The following is a 12,532-nucleotide window of genomic DNA, read 5'->3' as shown; positions in this document are numbered from 1 at the left end:
CCCACACACACACACACGCACACACACACGCACACAAGTGTTCAGTTTCATTAATATTAAACTTACCGATTTAATCGAATCTAACGAAACTTCCTCCACAATTTTTTTCGTGGAGCAAAAACCATTTTTCGCTTGTATTTGGTGGTCTGTTAATTAAACGCTCTATACGACCAAACATTGGAGCCTCGTTTTGACATGCACCATAACATTGCCATTTGTATTTCTTGATAACTGAAACATTAAATTTAAGTACCGAATTAAAAGCCGTTCAAGTAATGTGAACATTATTGGTCGCACTTACATAGTATGTATTTTGGTCAAATTTGCTGCGGAATAGCGTTCAAGGAAAGCTCTTCAAATGACGCCGAGTGTTAAAGAACACCTGAATGTCACAGACCAGCCGAGACAACTCACCTCGGAATCACTGAAAATAGTAGATATCGATATTTAGTCAATTGTAGCGTAACAATACTAAGTACCCGGATAATTTCCAAACAAGGTGAATCACTGGTCTATGGCTTATTTGCAAAAAGACTCGAATCTATTTCCTGATGTGCCACGGCATAGCATGTGAAAAAAATTACGAATTAAAAGCAAAGATTCAAGTTTTGTTAGAATTTACGTTAGATTTCCCTTTAAAGCAAACCTCCCAAATGAAACGATTTAGTGTGGCTATTTTGACGCTGGCTATTTTGTACGGCTGAGTGGACACCGAATCTATTTTGGTAATGGCTTATTTTAGTGACAGAAGCAAATAGACACACGTACATACAGAAATACAAAGAGGAAAGATGGAGAAGTGTTTGTGGTAATAGGCGTTATCTAATACATCTTGTTTCTCCTTAATTTTTCTGCTCACAGCGTTGAAATTTAAATTAACTCGGTTCTACTTTGTCAAAGATCTACAGAAACCCATTGTAAGAAAACTGTTTTCCACATTTCATTACTATTTCACCAGCCATCACATACACAATGTGGAGCCGGAAGCTGAAAATTTAGAAGTGATTACAAGTTAGTTGTTAACTAGAGCAGTAAGTTTTTACGGTGCCAAAATGTCCCAGTGACAATACATGCCAAATAAGGCAGCGTCGAATCAGTGACGCCAAATGAGTGGACCAAGATGGCCGTGTCAGAGCGGTTCGTAGCCTGTCTTAGATAAGTACTATCGGCTTCAAAACGATAAACTCTACTTCGGTGAGAGTTTGAGCGCAAAACATATGGGGTCGTATACTGTAATTAATTTTTACAGATACTCTGAGTTCTGCCATGATATTTTAGGCCGGAGATCTGAAATTTGTGGGACGAGTGGGTTAACTACTTTATATCGATCTCAGTACTTGACGGGTATTTTATCAACCTTGAAGGAATGACTTCTGCGGGATTTCAACATAGAACGAATCATAAAGATTAGTGCAGAGTCTCTAAAACCATCACAAACAATTGCCGATTTGTCTACCCACCTTATGTCGTAGAAAAACTTGTGATTGAACAAAAGACCAGCTTCTAATTGATTATACAGAGCTTGCTATGCTTACTCCACTAAATATAAATTAAATATATATTAAAAAAAAAAACATTACTCTCAGTGAATTTAGAAGCCATTTTCGTCTTCCCATTTGTTAGTAATTCTGGAAAGAAAAATATTCTTAGGTAAAATCAAAAATATCTAACATTGAGTATCTAGAAATAATCATCTAAACAGTATCTAGAAATAATCACCTAAATAGCATCTAGAAATAAAATTTCGATTGTAAGGAAAAGCAGTTTCTCACTTTGGGATACTTATCACTATTTCCTTTGCAACTAGTAGCGTAGTAAGAATCCTGCACGGATAGGCCTTGAGATTGCCGCCACAGATAAGCCCCGAACCCTATACGGGTTTACACTGTAGACGTACAAGTGTTACCCTGCATAAAGTGTCGCCTCAGACGGTCAGTCTTCTTTACCCCTTCTATTTTTGGTAGCTTCAGAACAGTAATCGTTCTATATAGAATATCGATAAAGTGAGAAGCAAAGTGACAAGACAATATAGAACATAACCCACCTTGTGATGTTGTTGCTTTAAATCCATTATTAATGGGGAAAAATTGGCTGCAAATTGATCTCGACTCATATTTCTTTTTGTTTGTTTTAGATGGACTTTCAGTATTTTTAGTAGCGTAAAATTTATTTCTTGTTTGGAGACAAATGTAACTACATCAGCAGTTATAATCTTTAAGAGACAAGATTTGAATATCATTGCACTTCATCTTTAGATGTAAGGATTTATTCAGGAAGAACAAGTATTGTCTCGACATTTCAATAAATCGGACAGTCATTTGCAGGAAGAGGAGATTTTGGTCAAAAGAGCTCTAGTTATTGATATTTAAGAGTCAGTACAGAAGAATCGAATGGGTGCCCATGTCTGCTCGCAATAACAGACAGTTCAAAGAATTAGCAAAAACGTGAAACATCTTACTAAGCCATACTTGTTTATGAGTAACAGTTAGTTCGAAACTTAAAATCAAATCCAGTGAGAAATATGAACAGAAGGGGTGGTCAAGGGGCTGAGAGTCTGCGTATGAATTTGCTGACGGCCTAGTAACAAACTGACCAATAAGACTCAAATAACGCGATGAACAGAAAAGTAGGTTTCAGACACGTTAAATCTGATTTTGTAGGAAATCGATCTTTACTTACTCTTTTTCTTCATTGTTGCAGTCTTTGAAGAAGATTCAGCGGCTAAAAATTAAAATTACTAATATTATAGGTATCTATAATCTTTAGAAGATAAAACCAATATAATCAATACACTATGATCAATACAGGTGGAACGGGATATTTATTTTCAATTGAATCGAAGGGAGACATTCAAGGGTAGGAGAGAACTTAATAAGGATTTGTTATTGATTCGCGAAACGAAGGGAGGTGACGGGAATCAACATAGGAATCGATGCACTACGTTTCTACATATTAAAGGTACAAGAAATCGAAACCAAGCTTAAGACTAGATGGGTTGAAAGTCAACAGCAATGGACTACCTTAATAATTAGAGAGCAAAGGAAATGTGCACACACGAAGCTTAAGTTGCGATCGAACATTCTTAATTGAAGATGGTTGCTAACAAGGAAGCGCACATACTTTGTAAAGAGAAAATTAGCCCACGCTTAGCAAAAAAATTGAAGGAAATACTGCTCAATGAGGTCTTACTCTCCTGTAGTATTTCTCATAGCAGTGGGATAAGCACTCCTAAGTAGGGCTGTGAGTAGGAAAAAAAAAGGGGGAAATTGCTATGCTTAATTTGATGGTTTAAAATTTTGAAGTTGTCCAACATCAAGGAATAAAATTATAGAGTACGCAAACTATTGCATTTTCAAAAAGAGGGCAAAACTTACTTTGTGTAGGGAGCCTCAGCTCTACTCTTTCTGCAGTATATTTACATATGGCTGTGTGATAAGCTTGCTTCCCAACCACATGGTTTCATGTCCATTCCCATTGCGTGGTATATTGGGCAAGTGTTGACTATAGTCTCTGGTCGACCAAAGCCTTGTGAGTAGATTTGGTGGACGGAAATTGAAAGCCTGTCGTGTGTGTGTATCCGTGTGTCCACCACCGCTTGATAACCGGTATTGGTGCGTTTAAGTCCTCGTAAGTTAGTGGTTCGGCAAAAAGATCGATAAAATAAGTACGAAGCTTTCAAAAGTCCCGGGACGATTTGTTCGACTATAAGTCAAGGCGGTGCCCCAGTATGGCCACAGTCAAATGACTATATATATATATATATATATATATATATATATATATATATATATATATATAAAGCCTGTATACGAGATCATGAGTGATGTATGACTGGAGAACAGAAGAATCTCAATTTCAATTATGCTGTCACAGCCGGTATGACATCGTAATCGCATAACTAACCACTACAACCGTAGATGCAGTGGGGAAACAGCCTCGTCAGATGTTGCGTCCGTAAGTGTATCCGGAACCGTATTAGCCATCGCACCTCAGGCGCAGTCGGAACTTTTCTTTAGTACCTTAGCACATGCTCTCAGAACAAAGATTTAATGTTCTGGAATGAATCACCACTCGTGTAGGTTTGACATACAATGAAAATGAACAAAAATCATTGATGAAGAGTGTTTGAAACGTGCGAAAATTATTTTTGTTGGAAAAAATATTCATTTTAGTTACTGTTACAATAACATTTCTTTAACAGTAATCCTGCATAACAACGAGAGAACTTCATTTAGAAAGACTGAAACGGCTTGGATCTCATTTTCAAGTTCAGACATCAAAATGCAGGTGGATTTCTGTTGTATTTCAAATTTCAGAGATAGAAAATGTTTGCATTAGGAAAATTTAAGAGTTAATTTGCGATTTTACTTCTATGAGTGATGATTGTCATAATGTACAACGTTAAGACATGCAAGAATATTTTACGTTATCGAGATTGTATGCGCCATAAAACGATGGATAAGCTGTATCTTCAAACATTTCACATTATTGAAAAAAAAAATTGTTCAAATAGAATTTTCATTTTAGTTAGTGCCACTGCAACATCTGTACTATTTATATTTTCGATAATTTGACAATTAGGCCGCGAGCGGGCAGAATCGTTAACACACCAATGAAATACTGAGCATTTCGTCGAGTTTTTATGCTCTTGATCAACCTAGGGTGTGTCAACTGGGCGAAGTGAATATCATGTTGAAAGACCCTATCTCCACTTCCCTTTGAAACACGAGAAACATCACTGATGATGCATTCCAAAGCATCTGCGAGACATCGTACAGCTAACATACGGGATCGACTTTGCCTTTCGTTCTTTTGGGATCGTTGAGTACCAGGTGAACATTAGGTCGACGTAATCGACTTCCCCGAAATTGCTAGTCTTGTGCCAGAATTTGAAATCAATGTTTGACCAGAATGTTAGGAAAGTTAACCTAGACTGAATATATAAAATACATCCTTCCCTGTGATTGTTGCTTTTAACCTTTTTTAAAATTCATTAAAGAAGGTAATTAAGGGAAAAAATCTGTTGCGAGATTTTGTGTTTTTGTTAAGTGGAATAGAAAACTAGCTGCATATTCGTTAAAATCGAAAGGTCATAACATTTGATTTTGTAAAATTATTCACGTTTTCTCTTCACTGATGAAACCTTAGCTGGTGCTTCAGTTTTCTTAGCTTAAAACAAAATTTTAAAAAAATGTTATTCCGTTAAACTTTAAACGTATCTAAGATTTTTGGGAAACAAGATTACGCCATCGAGACGTTTATCTTTAGAGAAGCAGTTCAGAAATAACTGCATATCATAATTTGTAAAAATGGACTATCTATGATACCAATGAGATACGTTTAAACATTGTCAAAAGTGTAGACGACTAGAATTGGAAACAAGCTTTAGAATTAAGTAGCTTTTTCCAAAAGGAGATATTTACTCAACATTTTTGAGAGTAGGTGAAAGTACTTTTGATTTGGCATGTGAAAAAGATTGCAGTTGCCTTGACATACGTTCTTAGTTGTTAACGACTACATACTGCAATACCATATCTCTAAAATTTGGCATTTTCCCTTGCTATTTTTAAAACTAGAGTTAGCCATTGCATTGAGGTAATTTTAATCAGTTTCTTAGAATACTAAATGTACATCAGTAGTTGCTCTAGTCTTGAAATACCTGTTATCTTATCGTTCATTAGTTCTTGACATAAACCTCATTTAAGTTAAATTCAGAATATCTGTACTATACAGGTTGAATAAATTTGGAGAAACAATTTCACTGAAGAACCTCACAGTAACGATTTTCAGTTTATTTGTCGCTTTTAACACTTTCTTACGGATAAATCCTTTACCAATAGAACGACAAACTTGTGAAGTCCTCACGTTCTTTAGTCTAATGGAACTCAAATGAATAAGTTCAGAAGAAGCTAAATCAGGTTGTAAACTAATTTACTCAAACTATTCATTATTTATAGTTGTTGGAACTTCATTTATCTTTTTCCTACGCCGCTGAATTTTTAGAACTTTCAGGTAATTTCTTTGCTAAATAAATAAAAATGTCATTTGATTGAAAATATTCATTTGAACGACGCAAACATTGAAGGTATATAGAAAGCGACTCGTATTATCGCGACGCTTATATTTTCGTATGTTAGTTTTAAGATGTCTCGCAGATGCTTTGGAATGCATCATCTGTGATGTTTCTCGTGTTTCAAAGGGAAGTGGAGGTAGGGTCTTTCAACATAATATTCACTTCGCCCAGTTAACTCACCCCGGGTTGATCAAGTTTGGGTCTTCAAACTGGAACTTCATCAGTTTGCATCCCTGTAGCAGCAAATCACTAGTCTGCCCTTCTTTACTCAAAGTCCCCAAGAGGCCATCTTTGCAGCTTTAATAATGAAATTTATAGCCCTCTTTGTTGCACCAATAACAAACCCAGTCAGACCTTTGCAGAATGAATGCCATACAAAACCCTCGACAGCCCACCACTATTGCCTCGCAACCTGCCTGCCAGCCTTGGTTTCTGCACTGCTGCACCAGCTCCTGATATATGGCAAGCTTCCTCCCAAAGCGATCATCTGTTTAGTGAAATTTGAGAATATTTCTAGTCCGGATAAAGTGTTAGTACGATACGATCTGGAAACTAACTGTTCCACGAGATCCACTCAGTTGTGTTTCAGCATCCAAGATCTTTAGAAAGCAAGATTGACAAGTATATCATGACTTTATATATCTTTATAAGTATAAACTATAAGTGACTAAGTTATTAAAAAGTTATGAAAAGAGTTAATTTCAACAACGTTCTTCTTCCAATTGATTTCGTTGAAAATTGACTTTCACTTTTTTGTTTACCGATGGTAATGTGAAGAGGAAATAAAAAGCGAACCGTACGACTTATAACTCTACAATGCTCTTAGTTTTATTGAATTAAAAATTGATTTTTACTTTTATTTTTAGTCGGTGGTGGTGGTACTGATTTAGTTCGGGTCGCGGTCACTTTAGTAGCTAAAAACGGATTTAAAATTGAATTATGAATAAAAAGACTATACTACTTAAAATCGAAACGTCATCTCCCTTCTGTTATCCTGTAGTTCACGAATATTAGCTTTATTTAAATCAACGTTATTTACTTTTCTTGTTCGCTGATAGCAAAAGAGTTTGAGCCGCTAAATAGAAATTAAGTATCGTCCAAAGCCTTCATTTCACGTCCGTTTTTCTATGCTGACATGGATTGGACGAATACATATCAAAGCATTGTTTTATATCGATATCTTTCTTGTTAAGAGATATTGTTACTTCATTCCACCCCTTCTCGAACGCACAAAGTTACGAAGTGATTTGTTAAGGAATATCAACAAACGCCACCGTTTTTTTTTTTTGCTCAACGTTTCATGCTGTACTCCACATACATTTGTTTTAAATGAAACGTCATTACGATTGTTCAAGGGTGAAAGGGTTTGAACTTGAATGACAGATTTTAGAAGCTAAAAAAGAAAGTATTGCAAATTATATTTTTCAATCTATTATACCATTGAAGAATTTGAGATAAGATTGGACATCGATTGTTTGTACTTCAAGAAAGATATGAAGCGAAGTGAACACGTTACGAACAGAAGGCAAGCTAAATCTAAAGTTCTACAGCGCTAATCTGCATTTTTTTCTCTCTACTTGCTGGGTCTTGATGAAGACCAGCTGTTCTCTTATATCTTCGCAAGCCCTCCTTTTAACTTTACATGTCAAGCAGTCTTGTAAAAATCTAGATTTCATCCGTATATGTCTCAGTGTTAATCGAAATTAAATTTTTTAATCACTTATTTTCTGTCGGAGGTGGTGTTAGTAATAGATCTTGTGTTGGAGCAGTTTTAGCTGGAAAAAAATTACGAAAATCAGAAAGCAAGCGACAAGCTAAATTGAACATCTTATTCACGAATAATTAACCGTAAGATCTATACTTACATCGATTTTCCTTTGATAATCTTACTGGACTTGAGGTTTTTGGAGCTAAAAAGAATTAAAAATTAAATTCTGAAGAAAGAGATCAAGCAACAACTAAAATGCACATTTCAGCTGTACTCAACCTAAAATAGTTTTAAATGCTAAGTCTTTACTTCTCTTGTTCAATGTTGAAAGAGTTTGTGCTCGAGTGAGAGATTTTAGTGCAAGGAATTTCTATGACAATTATAGTTTTAATTAGAATTTAATTTTTACTCTGGTTTATCTTGTGGTGGTGGTGGTGGTGTAAGTGTTGTAGCTCGAGTTAAAACGGTTTTAACTGGAAAAAATTACGAAGATCAGAATAATTAACCGTAAGATCTATACTTACATCGATTTTCTTTTGGTGGGGTTACTGATTTACCCTGAGCTGAGGTTTTGGAGATAAAAAAAAATTTTAATTAAATCCTGAACAAAGAGACCAAGCAACAAGTAAAAATCGACATTTTAGCTGTACTCCTCCATTAATATTAGTCTTAAATGAGAAAAAGTTTACTTGTTCAATGGTGGATAGGGATTTTATTGAAAGGTATTTCATCTACTTGACAATTATAGTTTTAACTAGAATTTAATATTTACTCTCGTTTATCTTTTCTTGTTGGTGATGGAAGTGCCGTAGCTGGAGTTAAAACGGTTTTAACTAGAAAAAATTACGAAGATCAGAAAGCAAGCCACAAGCTAGATTGAATTTATTCACGAATAATTAACCGTAAGATCTATACTTACATCTATTTTCCTTTGGTAGGGTTACTGGTTTAACACGAGCTGTGGTTTTTGGTGCTAAAATGAATTCAAAATTAAATTCTGAACAAAGAGACCAAGCAACTAAAATCGACATTTTATCTGTACTCATCCATTAATATTAGGTTTAAATCAGTTTACTTTTCTTGTTCAATGGTGAAAGAATTTGAGCTTGAGTGACGGAGTTTATTGAAAGGAATTTCAATGATAATTATAGTTTTAATTAGAATTTAATTTTTACTCTCGTTGTTGGTTGTGTAAGTGCTGTTAAAGTTAAAACGGTTTTAGCAAGAAAAAATTACGAAGATCAGAAAGCAAGCGAGAAGCTAGATTGAACATCTTATTCACGAATAATTAACCGTAAGATCTATACTTACATCGATTTTCCTTTAGTGGGGTTACTGATTTAACTGGAGCTGTGATTTAAAATTAAATTCTGAACAAAGAGACCAAGCAACAACTAAAATGCACAATTTAGTTTTACTCAACCTAAAATATTAGTCTCAAATGATAAGTCTTTACTGTTCTTGTTCAAAATTGAAAGAGTTTGTGCTCGAGTGAGAGATTTTAGTGAAAGGAATTTCATCCCTACATGAACTTAATTGCTTTAATTCTAATTAAATTTTTAGTCATGTTTAACTTTTGTTGGAAGAGTAAGTGATGTAGCTCTAGTTAAAGCGGTTCTAGCTAGAAAATTGAATGTTAATTATGAAAAATGAAAAACCAGAACTTTTTTTGATGAACAGCTCATTTTATCCCCAAATATTAGTTTTTTGAAATAATTGAACTTTACTCACTTTTATTTTCCATCAGTGGTGTAACTGATTTAGCTGGAAGTGTAACGATTTTAGTTTAAATGAAAGTTAAAACTATTAAGAGACAAGTTAATTTTTCAAATTAAAAGTCTTGAGGTAAAGGTTACAGGGATATATTTGCGTTGACGTCTGTCGATCGCCACCAACGACATAAGTAAATTTGCAATGAAAAATCAAAATTAAACCATACATTTACTACATCCAGAGTTCAACTCATCCATTTTAATTTAAATTCGTCGGAAATTCAATTCAAGAAGTACCATTAAATTTACTGACTAAAAATACTCTTCAATTATAGAGTTGCCATGCATGGAATAGCAACTAGTTTGTATTGGTCATTAAACGTTTGTGAAAAAATATTTGTTATTTTGCCTGTTTCAAAACTTTTGGTTTTGATTATCTATTTTCGCCTTATTAGATAGCTGATTATTCCGACGCAGAAATTACTAAATTGTTTAAAATGTTGCGTCAAACTGTCGACGATTTCAAATCAGTCAAGAAATGCGAAATGTTAAAAATAAAAATATCAGTTATACTAACCGGCCTTTGGTACTTTCATTTTGGTTTTTTCATTGGATGCAAATTTATCTAGTTTAGAAAGTCAAACATTAAAACATTGATTACAAATTCTTTAAAGCAAATGAAATTAAATGCAAGTCATCTACATAATCTGAACGAAGTTATTTCATAATTCTAGCGATAAGTTTATTCTAACAAGTTGGTAATGTTCAATCATAAATTGAAATTTGTCAGTCTGCTTCAACTAGTGATCAAATCCTAACAGTCAACTATCAACCCGGTTTTTGAAATATTTTTTACAATCTCAAAAGAAAACGTTACATTTATTTGATAAAACGACAACTCAAAGTTGATGGTGAATCCAATTTGTTACATTATCTTACAGCGATGTAATGTGAAAAGCAGATTTGGACTGGGCTCAAATCAATAAATACGTTCGAAATGGTCCATTTGGTAAAATAGATTTGTACAGAAAACCTAGAATTGAAGATTTTCGAACTGCAAGATAAATGTGTCAATATTGCCTTACTTTGGCTTGAATCCTCAATTCTTTGATGGAATCATAAGATCCTTGTCATGATATAACATTTTTAGACATGGAGGAGCTCATATCTCCCCAGGTCTGACGACAGCCGATTTTTTACCAGAAATCAGAGAGAACAAAGAATAAGAGAATGTCGAAATGACTTGTACATTATCACCTCCGAAAGTATGAAAAGCAAAGTTGGCTTCAGTGGGATTTGAACCAAGAGCGTCGAGAGACGAAATGACTATCGCAAAACAATCTCTAATGACTGCTAATCGGCCGTCTCTCTTCCAACACGTGTCGACAAAACTATCTTTAATCATTCAACAACTTTTAAGATTTAGGTTAAACTGAAAAATCAAAACAGAATTTAGGGTTTACTAGACTTGAATATATACTATGTCTCCTGGATTAAGTTTTGGGTAGCTAAGCTCACCTGGTTCTTCATCAGTAGAAAAATCTGAAACAAAAAAATGTCGACATTTATTGAAATATTCATGAAATGTTGAAACTGAACATATTTCTTAGACGATTAGATAGTGCGATAATACTCTCTGCAACAGATATAGAGGTCTTAAACTTAAGGTGGGCCGGTTTATCATATGTCGAAATCTAGCTCCAGATGACCATTTGCAGTAGCTCTTCACAGATCTAACCATTAAAAGTAATTGAAGATTTCAGAAATGGAGTCATGAAAAGAGAAGAAAATAGTGAACTCGCTTATTGAATTTGTTCAGAGTAGAAGGAACTTGCACAATGTGGCGCGCACTGAGATTGAACTGAAAACTACGTGTTCACAAAGGGAATTTGTAAAATGGTCATGTCTGTAGACTAATTTTTCCTTCATTTGAGAAAGTATAAATATCTGGCAGATTTGAAGTCAAGTAGAAATTCTTTAATGATGTAAGTCCGAACGAATGTGATTACAATAAGTGGATTTTTTTCCTAAATACATAAATATTGAAATCGTTTTCAACAAAATACTCTGGCTTAGAATAAAGACAAGCATTGACCGAGAAAATTCACAAGCGTGAATGAAGCGTTGGATATCCTTTTGTTCATAACAAAAGGAACTTAGCTATTAGCTACGGTTGGGTATTGTAGGGTCATAGGAACTTGCTCCATTTTGTGCATAACATATAGAAGTTAAAAACCGAAATCTTGCTACAGACTTAGTAGTCAACGTTTGACCTTAGTAAAACTGCCTTCCATAGATTAGGGCGGGAGGTTTGCAAATTAAAAAGGATTCGAATTATTGCAAGTTAAAAGGAAGCAGTTCTGAGAAAGAATGGTTAAGCCGGTCATAATGGTAAATCAATACAAATGGAGATTTTGCAGAAACGCATCTCAGGTTGTTTTTTTTTTGAAAGCACAAAGAGAGAGAGAGAGAGAGAGAGAGAGAAAGAGAGAGAGAGAGAGAAAGAGAGAGAGAAAGAGAGAAAGAGAGAAAGAGAGAGAGAGAGAGAGAAAGAGAGAGAGAGAAAGAGAAAGAGAGAGAGAGAAAGAGAAAGAGAGAGAGAGAAAGAGAGAGAGAGAAAGAGACAGAGAGAGAAAGAGACAGAGAGAGAAAGAGACAGAGAGAGAAAGAGACGGAGAGAGAAAGAGAAAGAGAGAGAGAGAGAGAAAGAGAGAGAGAGAAAGAGACAGAGAGAGAGAGACAGAGAGAGAAAGAGACGGAGAGAGAAAGAGAGAGAGAAAAAGAGAAAGAGAAAGAGAGAGAGAGAAAGAGAAAGAGAGAGAGAGAAAGAGAAAGAGAGAGAGAAAGAGAGAGAGAGAGAAAGAGAAAGAGAGAGAGAGAAAGAGACAGAGAGAGAAAGAGACAGAGAGAGAAAGAGACAGAGAGAGAAAGAGACGGAGAGAGAAAGAGACAGAGAGAGAAAGAGACAGAGAGAGAAAGAGACAGAGAGAGAAAGAGACAGAGAGAGAAAGAGACAGAGAGAGAAAGAGACAGAGAGAG

The 12,532-nt window shown here is 35.0% G+C and overlaps 1 protein-coding gene across 1 annotated transcript in view; it reads right to left on the bottom strand.

The window, feature by feature from the left end:
• The window catches only part of LOC106869400 (DNA-dependent metalloprotease SPRTN), a gene marked incomplete at its 5' end in the record, with an annotated part of 29,820 nt that overhangs the window by 2,316 nt on the left and 14,972 nt on the right, over positions 1-12,532 (bottom strand). Inside the window, 10 exons of the mRNA XM_052965890.1 lie at positions 67-231; positions 1,581-1,628; positions 2,680-2,721; positions 7,939-7,983; positions 8,306-8,344; positions 8,701-8,754; positions 9,093-9,131; positions 9,513-9,545; positions 10,071-10,118; positions 11,012-11,035. Of these exons, the coding sequence (XP_052821850.1) occupies positions 71-231; positions 1,581-1,628; positions 2,680-2,721; positions 7,939-7,983; positions 8,306-8,344; positions 8,701-8,754; positions 9,093-9,131; positions 9,513-9,545; positions 10,071-10,118; positions 11,012-11,035 (533 nt within the window). The remainder of the gene's footprint in view (positions 1-66; positions 232-1,580; positions 1,629-2,679; positions 2,722-7,938; positions 7,984-8,305; positions 8,345-8,700; positions 8,755-9,092; positions 9,132-9,512; positions 9,546-10,070; positions 10,119-11,011; positions 11,036-12,532) is intronic.

Source organism: Octopus bimaculoides, chromosome 2 (assembly GCF_001194135.2).
Source record: "Octopus bimaculoides isolate UCB-OBI-ISO-001 chromosome 2, ASM119413v2, whole genome shotgun sequence".
Lineage (NCBI taxonomy): Eukaryota > Metazoa > Mollusca > Cephalopoda > Octopoda > Octopodidae > Octopus > Octopus bimaculoides.
Note: the sequence above shows the minus strand (reverse complement) of the source record. Positions and strands in the feature narration are given on the sequence as shown.